Source organism: Oxyura jamaicensis, chromosome 7 (genome assembly GCF_011077185.1).
Source record: "Oxyura jamaicensis isolate SHBP4307 breed ruddy duck chromosome 7, BPBGC_Ojam_1.0, whole genome shotgun sequence".
Classification (NCBI taxonomy): domain Eukaryota; kingdom Metazoa; phylum Chordata; class Aves; order Anseriformes; family Anatidae; genus Oxyura; species Oxyura jamaicensis.
Window position 1 is genome coordinate 20,342,869 of NC_048899.1, and position 19,181 is coordinate 20,362,049.

At 34.5% G+C, this 19,181-nt stretch overlaps 1 protein-coding gene and 1 long non-coding RNA gene across 3 annotated transcripts in view; one reads left to right on the forward strand and one right to left on the reverse strand.

Moving 5' to 3' along the window:
- Window positions 1-19,181, reverse strand: part of XIRP2 (xin actin binding repeat containing 2) — a 201,652-nt gene that overhangs the window by 33,598 nt on the left and 148,873 nt on the right. For both annotated transcript variants that reach the window (XM_035331349.1, XM_035331350.1), the window contains exon 5: window positions 16,883-17,179. In XM_035331349.1, the coding sequence (XP_035187240.1) occupies window positions 16,883-17,179 (297 nt within the window). The remainder of the gene's footprint in view (window positions 1-16,882; window positions 17,180-19,181) is intronic.
- On the forward strand, window positions 5,881-8,457 carry LOC118169769. The gene is made up of 3 exons (XR_004752270.1): window positions 5,881-5,957; window positions 7,579-7,683; window positions 8,069-8,457. It is a non-coding gene; the product is annotated as an uncharacterized LOC118169769 (long non-coding RNA).

A 19,181-nucleotide genomic window follows, 5' to 3' on the forward strand; every position in this document is an offset into this window, starting at 1 on the left:
CACATTATTAATGATGATATTTTTATTTAAAACAGCTGAAAGGCTGACCATGACATCTGAAATCTGGTATGGACAATCTGTGATGCAGTAATAGTTATGCAGAAGAAAAATTAAAATAAAAAAAATTCAGCTGTGCATGTTGCAAGATCAGCCTGAACATAGCTGTCTCCTGCTTCTCCAGTTCCACAACCAGCCAGGGCCTGGCATAAATGAGAACAGCCTCAGGATCATATTGCCACAGCATTGTGTGTGCTTTCAGGAGTCATCAAGATACCAGAGAATCACTTTAATGATGCTCTAACTTCTGCAGTATTAGAACAAAACAGAAAGCTCCAAATGTACTGTATCTTCATCTGCTGTTGGCATCTCTGAGACCAATTTTTCTTTTTTTCTTTTTGTATTCCTAATATATTTGTCCATAGTTACCAGTAACAGCTAAAATATCCTCCAGAATATACCATTTCTTTTTTGTATTCTTGCAAGCTGGGGACCAGTATAAATGTCATTTGCAGTTTTCTGGTAACTTGAACTATATTTCTATAATTTTTTCAAATTTTCATTTCTTTAATAGAAATACTTTTACCTGTGAAGTTTATATAAGTTATATTTTTACATCAATTTTAATAGGAATTTTATTATATATAATGTTATATTTTTTGGCCATTTTATTATCAGTTACAGGTAAATTGGTCTTAAGTGATTTCCACCTAAATACTTTTATGGACAGATTTCTGAGACTGTGGCCACCATGCAAGAAGGTATTTTCATTCAAGCTTATTATTCTATGCATAAATTTAGAAAAGAATATTTATCAAATAAAACTGAAAATCTGGAATACTACTGCAAGCTGTTTAGACATTAAATATTACTTGTCTTTAGTGTTAAGTTTTTCCATCTGCAAGGTTGTCTGACTCTCAGTTTTGATTTCTATTGCACCTCATTCCCATTTTCCAAGACTGTAGTGGAGTTTTTTATTCAGTGTTTTTGTAATTTAGAGATTTCAGTAAACAGCATCAATTACTAGTTCTAGGAAAATTCTTTTCAGTTTTATGCCATGATATTAGTTTGTTATCCTAGTTCCACAAAGCATTTTATTATAGGCAACTGAATGTAATTTACAGTAGCTTCATAGTAAGTAGTTTGAATTTGTGTTTATTGTTCCAAATCACTTTGTTAATTTGTCTTTTGATTTCTATGTATTCGTATTCCTGCCTGTAGTAATGTACGCAAAAAAAAAAAAAAAAAGAATAGCTGATTATTGCTCTATAATTACACAGACATTTGGGGGGGACATTTAATATATTTGTCCACAAAATGATTATACTTCAGTGGATCTACCATTTTTAATACATTAATTCTCTTATTCTCTTTCAGATGCTCTAATTAAGTTCTCCTCATTTTCCTAGGTATTTTTAGCCTTTATCACAATGTTCCACAGTTATCCATACTCTTTAAATCCCCGATAGGTGAATAATCCATTTAATAGTCTTTGTGAGGATGGTGTTTTTATGGTATACATTGATGACTGTTAGGGCAGAGGAACTGCATGTTTAGCACTTCACGGAACTTTTTGCTTTAAACAAACCAATTCCATGTGCATTCTTTTTTTTTCCTCCTTTTCACTACCACAGTGGCCCCCACGTGGCAGTCTCCAGGCTGCCTTAACCCTATTTCCCAAACATCATCCCTGTCTTACTTGGACTTCTGAAGGGTGTTTTTTTTTTTTGTTTGTTTTTTTTGTTTTTTTTTTTTTTCACTGTTGCTTCCACTGAAGCCCAGATTTATTCTCAGAAAATGATATTTCCTACTGTGAAAATATTATTGAAAGGTGCTAGGATTACCATTAAATGCTATAAATTGGGAAAAATCTAATTTGCATACTGCTTTATTGGGATATCTCCCCAGATAACCTAATGACAGTGAATGTCAAAGATGTCTGCTTAATAAGGATAGAATTAACATAAATGACACTTATTGAAAAAGCACTGAGGTAGTTCCAAGAGGTGCTTAATTAGAGGCTAATATATGCAACTTTTGCAAAAGTTGCCCACTGAAAACTAAAATATTTTTTTCTTCCTGATTTCTGCAGGCTTGAAGTCACGTCAACCTTTTTTAACTGTGTATGTGTCTAGTCTTGGTGAGAGGAAGTATTCAATTGGGGCACAGCCAGTTTTGTGGAGCATCCTGTTTAACAGAGTTCACTCTCTTTTTTGTTGGACACAAGCTGCTGAAAATGTGTCTACATGTAAGTAACTTTCTACCGTCTAACTCCTTCCGTTTACTTACTGACTCTGATATTATATTTAATTTATTAATGGGCTCATCAGGAAAATGTGACTCAAGAAGCTATTTTTATGTTCTGATATCATACTCTAGACGTGCTGAAAAGTATAAAGCATTGTAGTGCCAAATTTCAAAGAATATGCAGTCATTACGCTTACAGATGTCAAAGATAAAGATTCCAATTTTAATGGCCCACTGATTGACTATGCTTCATTTAGATAGTGGATTTTCCACTTGCTATCCAGTCCTGCACTAATCTAAAAGTCAGTAAGCCAGAACACATAAAGTTTTAAATAGAGGAAAACTATTTACTAAATTACTGCCACCTGTTTTGCATACATTGTACTACCTTGGATTGGAAGAGGAATTTGCTGTCGGTATATTAAATAGACTGCTAAAACCTACTATTAATGTTCAAAGAATGTCATCTTTTTTAAAAAAAGAAAACATATTTAAAAGTATTTGGAAAATGCATACAGATTACCCAGAATTCTGGTGCAATGATTTCTCATCCCCATCCAAAAGACGATGACGTTTTAACTACTTCTGTTACATGTGCTACTTAAAGGAAAGCTAGCTACCACCTAATTTTAGGTTATTTATGGTCTCCACTAAAAGAATACATATGTAAGAAATGAATAACAGGGGTAAGAAGGAATGGGCCCACAGACAAATATAAAAGCATATGTTCAAAGGAAAATAAACCCATAAATGGGTCATGGAAAACAAATGAAGCACTTGGATAAGCATTTAGAAATTTCATCTGTTGCTATAAAAATAGTTACATAAAAACTTGACCCATCAATGCATTTTATTGTGATTGTAACTTTAAATACTTGAGGGTTGCTATTCAAAGAATGTTTTCTGTAGAAATTAAAGTGCTTGTCTGAGTACTTTGTTGAACTGGCCCCTACAATTTACTGTTACCTACAAGACCAATGCCTAAATAGGAAGTCCCGTTATCAACAGAACTTAATCCCTGTATTTATTCTAAGTATTTATAAAAATAGTTTCTTACTCTTCAGTGTAAAAATATCCAAAGCTAGTGATTACTCTCAGACATAACTCTTCATGGGCTCACTCTATTTATAAGACTTTGTAACTACACATTTAAGCTACCTATACAACTACTGAGAAATATAAAACCTCCTTTTATCTTCCTGTCTGCCTTATTTCTCATAACCTTTGATAATATTTTTGGCCAATCAAATTTGGACTGGAGAAGAGGTGATCTTACTGGAGTAAGACATTCTGTGGTTTTGAGAGCTTTCTACCACAATAATTTTACCACTAAAGCTAGTATCTCAACTTCCAATTCAAAACAAGAGACTGCTTAGCCGAAGAGTACAGAGGACCAATCTAAAGTTAATTCTATTGCTGAATAAGCTGAAAATATCTCCTGTGAATCATTCAATCTTTGTGAAATATATAAAAAAATAAATAATAAAACAGAAAGCAGCATAGCCGTGGCCTGCCTGGAAGAAAGCCTTTGGAAATGTCAGCATGAGGCAAGTCTGTTTCTGATATATTTCTCATTTGTAATTAAAAATATGATGGAAATCCGTTCTGTTGCAATTTAGAAGCAGCGAGTGCATGGAATCATGTCTACCATCTGCTGAAATTCTGGTGACATTATTAAGATTGATGACAAACCCCGTAAAGTGACTATTACAGAGGAGTGCTAATAACACCTGCTACATAAACTCTATGAAGTCAGTAAGTAAACTGTTGAGACAAAACCATGATTCTTAGTTGATTCTCTGCAATGCACCACTTAACGAAGACAAAATTTCTCAAGAGGCTTAAAAAAAACCCTCAATGGCTGCATGGAACCTGCTCATTCATCTTATCCCCAGACCAGCTCCAGAGATACTTATACATTTCAGCTGTTACAGACACTTTTGAAATGAGACAGTATTTTCATCTGGAGGAAAGGTATAAAATAACTCTGTTGTATATGAAGAACAGATGCCCTCAAAAGAGCTGCTTGTTACCCTGAGCAAAACAAAGATCTAATTGAGGAATTGCCATTTCAGAATGGGGCTCTACACAAAGACAAAACATTGAAGGGCTACATTCTGTAGCATATAGACTTCAACTCTTACTTACCAAAACTCCCACTGATTTGCTGTTTACTACCATAGCAAAACTGAGACAAGGTCCGTGGTCTTACTACTTAAAAAGTTAACAGCCTAATACTATGAACCTGAAAGAGAAATTCTTTTAATTGAGAAAAGGTTTTGGCTTACATTAAATTGTTGAGCTGCTAATATTCTATCCTATGGAAGAAGTATCAGTTATATGTAGCCCATCATAAAATGTTAATTTGCAACATTACAGCAATTTTCACAGTATGATAATGAATACTTGTGCTAAATCATCAACTGGACTACAGACTGACTAAATAAGTTTAGGACATACAGTAGCAGAAACTTTCCTTCTTAAATGAATAATGTGCAGTGGTCCATTTTGACCTTTTTTTTTTTGAGGACAAAATAATTGTACGTTTTAGAAGCACATAAGGAAACTGAAGCAACAGTTAAGTCATGTGATAGTGACCAAGGATGTTTTAATTATTTTTTTTTCAAGCATGATACTACACTGATTGAGTACAATCATTTAAGTAGGCCAATATCTACAAAGGGCTAAATCAAGCAATCAAACAATATATGACACCACAAAATAAAAAAACTTTTTAGAGGTAAATCTTAGTACAGGATTTTTAAGGCAAATTGAAATAAAATCATCAACAACTCAAACAGTATTTATACTAAGTTGGTACTTTATGTCCATATAAATTACTGCCAACACATTAGCAGCATAATTTGCAGAATGAGAAGTCCAGGTTTGTGACATCTGTGTCTAATGTGAAATGTACTAGAAAGAGCAAAAATAAAGAAAGTGAGACGGTATAGCCTACATCACTTTGTAACCAGAATTAATGGTCTAAAATTTTCAGGCTTGAAAAAAGGTCATAGAAATTGTTTTCTAAACCAAAGTGATTAATAACTAAGAATAACTCCAGAGTTCTCTTTCCAAAATGTTCTGTAGATGCATAAAAACACCATCTCACTACACAGGAGAGTAAAAATAAGATTTGAAATGTAGCAAAAATTAAACACAGTAGCCTTCCTCTTCCATCTCCTTTTTTTTCTTTTTTTTTTTAACTTTTCTATTCACTACATACAATTTATATATTTATATATATTATATATGCTATATATATAATTAATATATTATATATGCTATATATATAATTTATATATATGTTTATATCAAACAGTTCAATCAAACGTGATCACTTCTGCTTCCTATTTTTATAATAATGCCAAAGTATTTGGAAAGCAGTTTTACCACAACGTTTTAAACCCACCGTTGTAAATAATCCCTCTCTGTTTTAGCACAATAAAGTTCTAAAGTTGTGTGTTCCATAGGAAATTTACTAATCTCTTTTCATATAATTGCAAAAGGAACACTTCTGCATAGTACATTCCCAGGCCAGCTCAAAGGTTATACTTTTGCTCTTTATTATAATTTTCATTTCAAAATACTTATTTTAAGGATGTAATTTTATAATTCTCACTGTTTTCTATTCTTAGAGTGGAAACTGAAGAGCCATTATTTTACTGGTTATGCCGTTTGCTACATATCAGTGCTACTACTGTTAATTATAGGTACAGAATTCAAAACAAATGCTCTTTATTTTGGGTTGCATGAAAGCATGTGTGGGCTTTGGTTTTTTGTTTGTTTGTTGTAAATTCACAGAGAGATCTAGAATATATGTTTTTCTTTGCACTCTCTCTTGTTGAAATTTTCTTAGACTCAGAGACATATTGGATTAGACCTTTAAAAGTTCTTAAAATATCTGTGTTCCTCTGCCTTTAAGCAAAACAAAATAATGATTATGACTGATGTTTTCTAACACGATAATTTTGTGTCTAGTGTTCCTGCAGACATTTACATTCCTTCTGCTGTCATTTTCCACGGTCATTTGCTATTTCATGATTTTTGTAATTATTTTAAATAGCTAGAAATTATTGAAAATATGCTGTGGTGTGAATCAGAAAACAAAAATAATAATGCAGAAACAAAAGCACTAGCAGAGAGTGGGGAAGCAAATGACTTACAAAATTACTAATATTTCTATTTCATAGTAGGCACTCGATTTTAGCTGCACATTCTCCCATATGCTAATATTCTCTCTTTACCCTCCATTTTGTTTCCTTCCAAAACACTCTGTGGGTTCCAAGATATTTTCCTGTAACTCTGAGCAGGCTATTTCCCAAAGTCCACTAACACTACTCTTAGAAGCATTTTCCTTCACATGTTCAGGCAGCTGAGGCAGATCGCTCTGCTGCAGACCAGATCAAAAAGAAAAATGTAGACTTAAAACTATGTCTTACCAGCATTCCTTATTTTTAAGAAACAGTCTTTTCTTTGTTCTGGGTTGAAGTTTGAAAACAAGTACTAACAGAGAAAATGAAACATTCTACAACAGAAGATTAACGCAGAGATCATAAAGCTGGTGTTATGTAAGAGATGTAGCTGCACAGAATTCAAGATGAGCTAGAAATTATGGTCTGTGATGGAGACTCTGAGACAGTGTGCATAACTAGAGAGATTCTCTAAGCTAGTATCATCAGACCATTTTCATACGTGTAGTCCAGCAATGATACTTATTATCTATGACAAGACTTCACTTATACAGCTTCAGCAAAAGACAATACCTACCTTGAACAATCCTGGGTATACAAAGTTCAGGAACTGCCTAATCCTGAGTAACATGTACTGTTCCATTCCTATTCATCAAGTCGTACTCTTGAAATAAACATACCATAACACAGAAGAGAGAGAAAAGAAACAGGGCTAAAATATGCAGTGGTATTTTCTTTTCATTTTTATTCCCCATTTGCTAAATGCCTTAGAGATTAAACTAAGTTTAAAGATAACATACCCTGTAACCTTAAATCTAGACAGAAAACATCTGAAAAGGACCTTATCATTACAGAACATTTTTTTTTTTTTGAAGACTCAACAGAGCAAAAGAAAATGTGATAAAATGGAGAAGACAGACACAGAGATAACAAAGCATAAACAGAAACATAGATGAGAGATCTTGTTTGTGAAAAGAGTCCTTGAAGGATCTATTAAGACAGCTGATGTAGTAAGGTGTGTTTAGCAGGTTATTTGTACCTTCTGCACTCTAATGTGGTGTCTACCCATATACTGGTACTACGTGTACCTTGATACAGAGATCAAACATATTTTGTTCTGTATTTCTTATTGAAAATGCAGGAAGTCTTGCACTTTCATGTGGATTCAGAACAATACCATGAAACTCCTGAGTGCAGTTATTTTGGACCAATTAACTTCAACCTCTTAACAACTTCAGAAAGCACGGTGAGTCCATTTCACTGTCTACTAGTTAATGGCAGAGAATAACACCATTGTTAGCATTTTGTTCATATATAGATATATACATATACAGAAAAAATAACAGGAATAGACACACTGGGGATTTTATTTTCCATAATTGGTGGACTCTTGAAATAATAAGTGTAAGAACACTTTTGTGCAGGTGTTTGTTGGACTGTTAGCTTGAAATTGTTCATTTGACATATTACATATTGTACTCTGCAACAGCAAGTAATGTCTCTTTCACTCCTGTTTAATTTATGGATCTGTTTTCCCCTGCATACTATCACCTGTTGATTCCTGAGACTTTATGTCACAAGCTTATTTTCTTCCTAATCAACTTAACCTAGACATTATGTTTCTCTCCCAGTGCTGTTTCCCAAGATGTGCTAGTAATGAGTGAATTTACTTCCCATCTTTCCATTTCACTTTCATGCTTCAGGAATTAAGATGCCAAAGACTGCTGAATTTTTCCAAATACCAGCAAACAAAATGACAGTGAAATGTTTTAAGATTTGTTGCTTTCTGCCACAACTGACAAGTACTTTAGAAAAATATACTCAGGATAATAAGTGTTGTCTATAAAATATTGAAAACTAACATTAAGCTAAATGTGGAGACGAAGTTAAAGAACATGGTATGAATGAAAAATACTTTTTCAAAGATAATTTTCTGGCCACTGCTCTTTGAAAGGAGGTGTGCCTTTCCAAGTGCTTTATGGTCAGTTTCCCACAGAGGTTATCAAGCTCCAGTGCTTCTTGCTAGAGGGTCAAAAATGATACAATGAAAACAGCCTCTGGTAAAACAAGGTATTCACTGGCTTATGTGTCTGCATAGAGTAGAGGTGATTTTTCTGATGACTCAGAAAACACAGTGTTTTGCCCTTGAGATGAAACTGTACAGAACTCCGTGTGTAACTTCTAAGTTAAAAGGTTTTCTCCTTATTGATCTTTGCAGATTTTAAAATGTTAAAGCTAACTTGCACAAAACCAATTTTCCAGGTCATCTCTAACAGATTATATATTAAAGAAAAGTATCTTAAAGAAAAGCCTTTTCATGATTTTTTTTTTTTTTTTTTTTTTTTTCCCTAGGAAGCCCAGAGGGACATTTTCCTCATTTTTCCATTCTCTAAATGTGCTTCCTTATTAGCACACAGTAATGTTAGAAATAGTATCAGCGTATGGAAGTCAGGGTTTCTCTGATTTTCTTTCCTTTTTGGAGATTTGACCCAAAGGTTAGTCAGTCTGCTGTAACCCTGAACTTAAAAGAAGGTAAATTCTGCTAAATCAAGACTTAAAGAAATATTAATAACATCAAATGTTGTATCTGTAAAATTAACAGCTTTTTACAAATGAAGTTAGCCAGTTTCTTTCAAAACCTATTTTTTCCTGTGACCATTGCAGCTAACAATGTACTGTGAAAACTAAAACCAACCAAACAAACAAAAACACTGGAAGGAGAGCCAAATGAGACAACACAGTATTTCTACCCTTACACATTGGTGTTCCAATTAGTGCCATTTTCAACATTGTTTATAGAATTGGATATCCCATATATTCTGTCATTTCTATTCTACTACTAGAAATAGCATTATATTACACTTATAGCACCTGGAAAGAAAAACCCAACATGAAGCTTTTAGTTCTTTCAGTCTTCCTGAAGTGAATAAGTTTCTCCCACATTTACTCCATACCCAAGTTACAGACTCAGCTGGAGAACTTCAGTTAGCACAAAATAAAGTATTTCTCTTGAACTTTACTGTTTACCTATCCTTCATGATCACTGTACTGACAGAACTAAAAGCAAAACAGTGTCATATCTGCAACGAGACAGGTAGAAGGCCCAAAAATATTTCAAAACCTGTCAGAAGCCATGCATTACAAAATGCTTTTTTGGCTATGCATTTTTCTCGTTTTCTAGACTTTTACAATACTTTTTAAACTAGTGTGTGAATTTTCCCTGTTCAAAAGGACTTTTAGGTATTTAGACACACTTCCCAGGAAGTAGCATTGGACACACTGTAGAAATTGCTTTTTCTATTAGATAACTGTACTCCACCAAAGAATCAACTCATCATAACAGATGAAAAGTATCTCTTTCATTTAGAAATACAAGTAACAAAGAAGCAAACAAAAAATCTTTCTAATATAAGTACTTGTACTTATAAGTACATAAAGAATGTATGGAATGGAGCCAGACAACAATCAGACAAAAATGAGACCTGCACCTGGAATCATTGCAATTTGTTGAGGACAAGTGATCCTAAAAATAAGCCATCCTTATCCTCTGCACATGATACACTGATGAATCTTAGTGGATTCTGATAAGCAGTAAACAACAAAAACATTTGAAAACAACAAAAAAATACATATAGGACAAAGGTGATTTCCAATGGAAATTTTCCTTGAGGTCATATGAATATATTTCATCCTGTCCACTTCCTTGTAAAAATGTATTTTGTATATAAATGAAATGAAAAACAAATTTTATCTGTTATAAAGAACTGGGGACACAAAACTTTCAATTTTCCAACTGATCGGTCTTACTTTGTGTATTTTTATTTTTATTTATTTTTTGGTAGCAAACTTCATTTTGCAGTAACTCAATAACATCTCGCTGTGAGGACAAATAGATGATGTGATTCTACCCTTTTAAGGTAAGATCATATTACAAATTGTTACACATCTCTAACTAAATCACATAAAATGGTAAAGCTGTACTTAGGGCAGAAGAATGAGAGAGTTCTCAAGGGTGTGTTAGAAGCTTTTTATTTGGAAAACATTCAAATATCTGGCCTAAGCATAGCTGATATTTAGACAACTAGATGAATCAGTGATGAGGGATACTGGAGTTAGATGGGCATGAAGAACAAGGTTTCAAATATTGAGTTGTCACATGTGTATCACTTGTGCTGATTTCAAGTCCTCAACACCTTGAGGAAGGCAGGTACACTTTCCAGAAAATAGTCATTTCTGTCTGTATACACAATTAATATATAACAGTGAAATCAGCGAAGAAAATAGCTCAAAAGAACTAAAGAACTGCAGGTGATACATTGCAATGGAATACTAATCACTGCAGATTAAGCATAATACTTTATAGAAGAACATCATATTTATTTTGTATATATATAAATAAGTAAATATATATATAATACTGTATTAGTTCATGGGATACTTTGTAAACAATAATCCCATTCCCAACATCAGAACAGCTGCTCTCCTTGGTGTAGAAGATTGTAGAGATCAGTGACAGTTCTGTCAGCATGTCTAAGGCTAAAATTCAGTGCATCTTCCAAACTGTAAAAAGCTAAACCAGATCAAAGATGAGTTAATTGACAATAAACAGAGCCAGATTGTTTGTTCAGATGGCCTCTAAGATACCTGTAAAGAGCCAACACATTTATTGTAAAAGTACAGAAAAAAAGTTTTTCAAAAGAATGTGAAATTTTAGAAAATACCTATCCTTCATGATCTACAATTCTAGTCCCCTAGACAGTGTGTACTTTCCTTGATGAGGAATCTTTTGGCACTAGACAAAATGTTATGAAAACAAAGGGAAGGAATGCATTATGTCTTAAAAAGAATGAGCTAAGAAATAAATTAAACCCAAATCCACAAGGTTGACCATACAGCACTCCTTTCAAGGCCAAGCTTTTCAGCAAGGGTAGCTATTTAGCCATCCTATGCATTCCTTACTATTCATTTTTACTCATCCATAACAAAAATAAAAATGATGGTATTGCTAACAGGGTACAAATCTGACCTACACTTGTAGTGGGTTTTCAATTATTTTCAATGTTACATGTCTTTGCTAAGTTAATATAAGTGTTTCATGGAGGAAAGAAGATGCTGCTTGTTTAAACAATTTTAATGAAGGTCTAACCTTTTACATTAGACATCTGTTCCCTTCATTTACTTTCTGGCAGCAGCTCATATGTTTTCTGCAAAGGACACAGTTTAATGAACATATACCAGATTATTTAAATGAATGGTTTTAATAAGTTCTTTGAATATGTTTCTCTAAAAAGTAAGCATGAAAGTACTTTCTTAGTTTGGATTTTTCTTAACATATTTTAAGAAAAAATATATATATTACTTTTCAGCAAACACAAGCCTTAGTTACATTAACATTCCAATGCTTTTGAGTGCTAATGAAGTAAAGTAGTTTTTGCATGGGAATGATAAGTCAGCACAGTAAACTGATGCTTTAATATATTAGCACTTCATAAGAAACAGTTTTTTTCTACAGAAAAGGAGAACATACTTTTCATTTGATCAGAATGGGACATCAGTTTACTTCTAAATAATGGAAAGATGTGGGCAGGCCTGATGCCATATGCTTTCTTTCAAAGGCTCCACTAACAGACTAACTCATTAATAGTCCTAAGAAGGAAATGCATCCAGGTTCCAGCTGGATAAACTGGAAAGGGTTGATTATATTCAATTTGACTTGACCAAGTGATTTAGCTTTGAAATTATTAAACTTAGTCTGTCACTCTATTAACTCTTTTATGTATTCACTTATGTCAATATGAAGTGTTAATTCCACTCAAATAATTAGGATTTACATGTAGCCATCAGGAAGAAAAATCTGCCAAAACGCTAGGTACATTTGCAGCTGGCCTATAATATCTTTTTCTTTTGAACCATCTGATATTTTTTTTCTATATCTGATTTAATAGTATAGAAGTCACTCAATGATTTAAGATTACCTAATTGCCCTGATCTTTATTGATTTTTTTCATATACAAGTAACAGCACTGCTATGGAAATGAAACCTGAATGGGAAATTTTAGAATTTTTAATGAGGGAGATTTGCCTTCTTAGAATAAAAATATATTTTAACTCAGAAAAATGTCATAATATGGGTCCTGGTCTTGAACATATGATTAGTCAAGAGAGTCTATTTAAACATGGTTACGACAGTTGGCAGTCTTTTTCTGAGCATAAGGCTAATGAGCACATTCATTTATGCATAAGGTAACTTTATTAAACTTAGCTGGCACAGAGCCTTAAAAGATATTTTCTTTAAATTTTAAAAAATCCACCCTGATTTCTATGGCCTTGACTTTGTTTTATATATTGCCATTTCTCTGTTCTAACCTGCCCTGTTGCTTCTGGGTGGTCACTACAAAAACACGAGGAAAAAAACATCAGCAGCTAATTCCCTGTCCCTCACTCCTTCTGCCCATGGAAATGGCTGAGATATATCAACTCTTAAGCAATCAGTTTGCTAAAACCTGTGCATAGCCTTGCATTATATTGTGATATCAGTTTTTTTCTTATATCAATGATTACTTGATAGAAGTATATTCAAAATGTATCTCCACTAATTTTGGTGGAGATGAAAGTAAACTCTTTCCACAGTTTACTCTGATTTTCTTAAGCAGCTTCATGTTTTATCAGCTTGGATAAGATCATTTTATTTGTAACAGGCCCCATTAGTGATAAAATAAAATAGTGCAAACTTATCACGTGGATATTTTATTCTTAAGCTTGCTGCTTTTTAATGCAATGCTGCATGTCCTCAACTCTTCTTTGTCGTATAAAACTAGATATGTTCCTTACTGGCTTCTCTAGCAGAATTATTTTTCAGGTATATTCTTTTCTACAGAGAATAGATACTGTTTTTAGAAAGTAGTCTCTAATTAGTGACATGGCATGCCAGTCAGAGTCCCTTGTTCAAAAGTACTTAGAAGATTCTATGATTGCCAAGCCTTTCCTATCATGTTTCTTTAAAATTATCAGATGAAAAGTTTTTACTTATTCTTTTGAGCCACATTTTTACACTTGCAGAAGCCTCAGCTGAGTAAAGTACATCTACTTTGCCCATGGGACATAGCCCCAGAAGCAGATACTATGAGTACAGACCCACACTGCAGATCAGGCTCCACATGGACCATATAAACATATAACATATAAATGTTATTCGGCTTAGACTTATGGCAATGGATGCAGAAAAGATTCTGTTTTTGACTTTAGGTCACAGTTAACTGATTCACAACTACACTATTAACACTCAGATGTTAATATTTTGCTTCCTAAGGGAAACACTAAGACTATATACAACTGTACTGGTGAAAAAGGTTAAATAATAGTTTTAGTTAACCCCTTATTTTTTCAACTTTGTAGTTTAAACTTTTGAAGCCTTTATCACTAGGCTCTAAAATTTTCATTTACTTCACATGGTAGACACAGTAACTTTTAAGAAGATTACTCTTCCCATACACTGGCATATTCAGATGAGCTTAGGCAAAATAAAGGTGAAAGAAAAATGCTGTACAATATTAATAAATATACTTGTGTATATACATATATAACATTTGGCATGTACATAACATCTACATATATGTGTATCTATCTATATATATGTAGATTGTTATTTTGCTTCTTCCTAGCTCCTTGAGGTAGTAAGGAAAATCTCTGACATCCCAAAATAAATACTACCAAACAGCAGGGAAATGATAGCAAATAATTCCCTTGGGTTAATGTGACAAACACTCCATCGATTTTAAACTACTAGAAGTAATATAGGGAAAACATATGTAGCATAAAACTTATATTTAAACCTGCAAATGAGTTGGAAAAAAGTGTATTAATAATGTTAGGCCTTATTATTTAATAGTTACCTGTAATTATGTTTCCACTAATTACAGTTTTCCTAGCTTTGCTTTCCTATCAAGCTTTCAGTCTACTCTCCATCAATATATGTAAGTTGGGGCTGTTGGAACTAATAATTCTCCCTGCATTTAACTATACATAAAAGGACAAAGACTTTTCCCCAGATCTCACAATTAAATATACTAATTGGAAATCTCAATACTATAGTGCAAACTAATTTTTTTTGAAATGCACTTGTGATTTTGTAAATATTTTTCAAACCACAAAACACATAACTGAAAATTCAAACTGCTCTGCAAATACAGACAAATTTTAATCCAAAGTTTCTGAAATCTACTTGTAATTAGCTATTTGTAATTTAGTGATTTGATTCAGTGTGAAAAAAAATATTACAACTTAGGGGGATTGCCAATAATTTTATTTCAATATCAATATCTATTTTATTAACTATCCTTTCATCATTAGTTCGTTTTTTTTTTTTTTTTTTTTTTTTTTTTTTTTCATGTCCTTATTTCTATTTGAAGCAGCTTGATGCACATTAAAGTCAAAGGAAAACTAAGTAGATAACTACATCAGAGGTTTATTTTAAGAACAAATGCAGTATCCGGTAAAGTAATGAAGTATTAAAATAAGTTGAAAGAAGTCATGCTGTCCTTCATACTAAAGACATAATAACATGAATGTGATTTATATAAATGTTCTTTAACTTGATATAATGGAATTTTTTATTATTATTTTTATTTTTTAATTTTATTTTATTTTATTTTTTACTTAATCTTATTTAACTTAGGGGAAAAGATACTTCTTGTTAACAGCCTGTGAAATAATACACATAACACCCAGGTGATATTCCTCTTACGAAACAAACTGAAATGTAAGAATATTATTTAAGCATGTGTATTTTGTATTTTCCTCATACTTCCTTGTACTGAACCTTTGTTTCCCTTTTGTATTAGGAAGGGTAAATTTTCACTTGGAGGAGCACATAGCAAGAAGGTGTTCTTATATGCTTGGAAATAATTTTTATAAAGCATATGAATGAAATAATAATGGTAAGGTTCTAAGTTGCACGTGAATTCAAAACATTGGCAGGGGGAGTAGTGGCTAACTTTGAAAAAAATAAATAACAAAACAATCCTTAATTGGTGCAATACAGAGCAAATCAGTCCCCCAAAAGCTCTGTGACTGGGAATAAGTTCTGTTACTTTTCTAAGTAAGAGGTTATAAAGAATAAGGTTTTTTTTTTTAAAAAAAAAACAGTTTGCTCCCACAAGAATGGTAATGTCTACATACTGAATTTTTTTTCTTCATAGGAAACAGAAGTTTATTTTGCTATTAAAAAATGACTCAGATCAACCAAAATGGTCTCCACCTTAAAAATCATTTGAATATGTAACTTCAAAGGAGTCTATGACTGTTTCACATTTTTAAAGCTTTACAGGTGTTCAATAATCCCATTAAGTTTTAAACTTTATTTTATTGGTACTTGCTACTTACTGTATTATGTAACTAACACCACCAGTTAAAAGATTTTTCATGAATCACGTGAATTTCTATTTTACTATTCACATAAAAAAGCTTTCTAATATCTTTTAATAGAAGATTTTTGAGTATGAATTATACTGTGGTCAGCATACATTACTCTGAATTCCAATTTCTGGACCAGAAAGCCATGTTCAAATCACCTTAGGCATTAAAATTAAATGGGTAAGTCATAGAATTAGTGATTATATGGACTGCCAGAGTTATCCTGCAGCAGTTATAAAGTGGTAAAACACAAAGTTTGTATCAAAAGAGGAAATTCTTGTAATGAGCAAATCCAGTTTAGTCATATTGGTGAAAAAGGTGCAGTGAAGTCAAATTGAAAAGTCTGCAGGTATTATCACTAAGCTTGCTACTACTCCACTTCAGATCTGGACTTCTAACAAATATTAGAACTCTATGACAAGATGGTAGATGTACAATTTTAAAAAAATGATACCACTGGCCTATCTCACAGACACAAATCCCAAGCATCTGTACTATGTATTATTAGTAAAGTGCATATACGTGTACCAGCAAGAAAGCAAGATTCTTTGGAGACTGTTTTTGATGGGTGTCTCTTAATAATACTGAAGTAATTAAAATAGTGCAGTCACAAGCCGGTATTATATATATAAAAACAACAACAATAACAACAAAAACTTTCATGGGAAGGAAACTTTACTAATCATTCTGTTTTACTTGCAAAACAAGGTTATTTGGCATAGTTGCAAATGCTTTTCTCATGTTTCCAAAAGCAATAGAATCATAAAGTCCTCAGTAATATTGCAGCAATCATTTTCAACTGCAGAACTTCGTTTTGTTGTAGAAAATCCAAGCCTTCAATTCCTTTCATTCATCAGGAAACTGAACTACCTGCTTCAGGGTGGCAGGGGCCACTGTCCACCAGCACCACCACCAGCATTGCCCATCCCCAGTGGGGCAGAGGAGAGGGGCCATGTAAGGCTCAGGAAACTGCCTTGCACCCTCAGGGCCCATCTCCATTCCCTTGAGCTCTCTCCCCTGGCCCAGGCACTCACCTTCCTGCCACCCAGGGTCTCAAAGCGGCTCTGCAGTTCCTTCACAGTGACGGGGAAGGGCTCGATCCAGTGAGGGTCACCCAGGGGCTCCTCCTTGAACACATCCACCCTCCCGCTGTCTGCCAGGACTTTCTCCATGGTGCTGCTGCGGCTGCTTTTCTCTGGTGCCATGGACCATGGGGCTGGCAGGTGTCGGAGCACCAGGCTGGGTCTCAGAGCACTGGCAGACTCCCATCTCTCCTTGAGGAGCTTCACAGAGCCCTTCTGCAGGGTCAGGTCAGGCAGCTCCAGTATGCCCTGCCAATGCAACAGGTATGTGGGGTCAGAGACACTGCGGTGTGTTTTCACTAACTGGAATCTCATTCCCAAATACAGATCTGTGGATGAGTGCCAGGATGCCATTATACCTACTTCCACTCACCTGGACACACAGATATCAAATGAGATGTACCTACTGAATGACTTGAGTGTGACTTGTAAGAAAAAGTGAAAGAAAGATGCTGGGATGGTCTCGGTGTGAGAGCTGCTGGGTACATAGCTGGATGTCCAACTACCAATGGTAAGGATTTGTGCAGTGACATATATTTAAGACCCTTGGATTGTCCTTTCCTAGCCAAATGAATTTTGCAGAAACTGTGAACTCCTCTTTGTTGTTTGTTTGTTTGCTTGCTTTTTAAGAAGAAGAAATTCCTTGGAATAGCAGGAATTGCTGACTTACAAGAACATGATTCGATGGAACGATCATATTTGTTCATCTGTGAACTGTCACTATCTGGACTTATCCTGAGAACAAAATACAAGATTTGTGCCTAAATTCATTTGTAATGTGGTGCTAGCTCATGCAAAAGAACTGATCATCAGTACTTTAATGAGTAAGCCATAGACTGATTAATCATTTATCCATCTTTCTGCACATTCCAGACTGAAATAATCTAGCACTAGTAAATCAACCTGGAGCAGATTCAGTTGAGAAGGTGTCTATATTCATGTGTTAGCTATTTATATTAGCAAACTCTAATTCTCCGCTTTGTGTACAGCTAGAAATTTTAGAGGCACTGGCCGCTGTGACCTTGCATTTTGACAAATACTACAAATTTAGCTGCATAGAGTGGAGGACAGGGAAGTGTCCAGCAGGTCCAGGGAAGTGATTGTCCCCCTGTACTCGGCTCTGGTGAGGCCGCACCTCGAGTACTGCGTTCAGTTTTGGGCCCCTCGCTACAAGAAGGACATGGAGGTGCTCGAGCAAGTCCAGAGAAGGGCAACGAAGCTGGTGAAGGGTCTGGAGAACAGGTCTTACGAGGAGCGGCTGAGGGAGCTGGGACTGTTGAGCCTGGAGAAGAGGAGGCTCAGGGGTGACCTTATTGCACTCTACAGGTACCTGAAGGGAGGCTGTAGCGAGGTGGGGGTTGGTCTATTCTCCCACGTGCCTGGTGACAGGACGAGGGGGAATGGGCTAAAGTTGCGCCAGGGGAGGTTTAGGTTGGATATTAGGAAGAACTTCTTTACTGAACGGGTTGGTAGTCACTGGAATAGGCTGCCCAGGGAAGTGGTTGAGTCACCATCCCTGGAGGTCTTTAAAAGACGTTTAGATGTAGAGCTTAGGGATATGGTTTAGTGGAGGACTTGTTAGTGTTAGGTCAGAGGTTGGACTCGGTGATCTTGGAGGTCTCTTCCAACCTAGACTATTCTGTGATTCTGTGAAATGTGTTAAGAGGAAAAGGGACTAATGTCTCATTTAGGGCACTGAATTTGGAGGGTTGTAGGATAAGAAATGCATATTGCAGGTCATGAGAGCAATATCTGAAAGAAGGGGATAAACTGAGTCTATTCTTTTAACTTCATCAGTTTAACTGACAAGCAGCGTCCTGTTTTTGTGGGGCAAGTTTGATTTAATACACTGCATATTTAGTGTATTGCTTGGGAAAATTCTAAAATGACTGAGGTTGATATTTTATTTTGGAAAACAGTGACTCTGGAAGTTTTATGCTTTTTTTTTTTTTTTTTTTCTATGTTGTAAGTAATCTTGAGGCAGGCAGCAAGTTTGAAGTATAGTATAGACCGTCCATAGACTAAGAGATAAGCTGTAATTCTGGGTACAATGTGGGCCTGGACAAAGCAAAAATACTATCTACTCTTGTATCCATCCAAACTGGCAGCAGCAGACGTGGATCCTTCCATTGAGGCAATGTATGGTCTCTGAGCAGATCTCATCATGGCAATTGCATGTGGGTATTTTTTTATTTATTGGTTATTAGCAATACCTATAAAATATGTTGTTGAAATTATTTGTATTTATGCA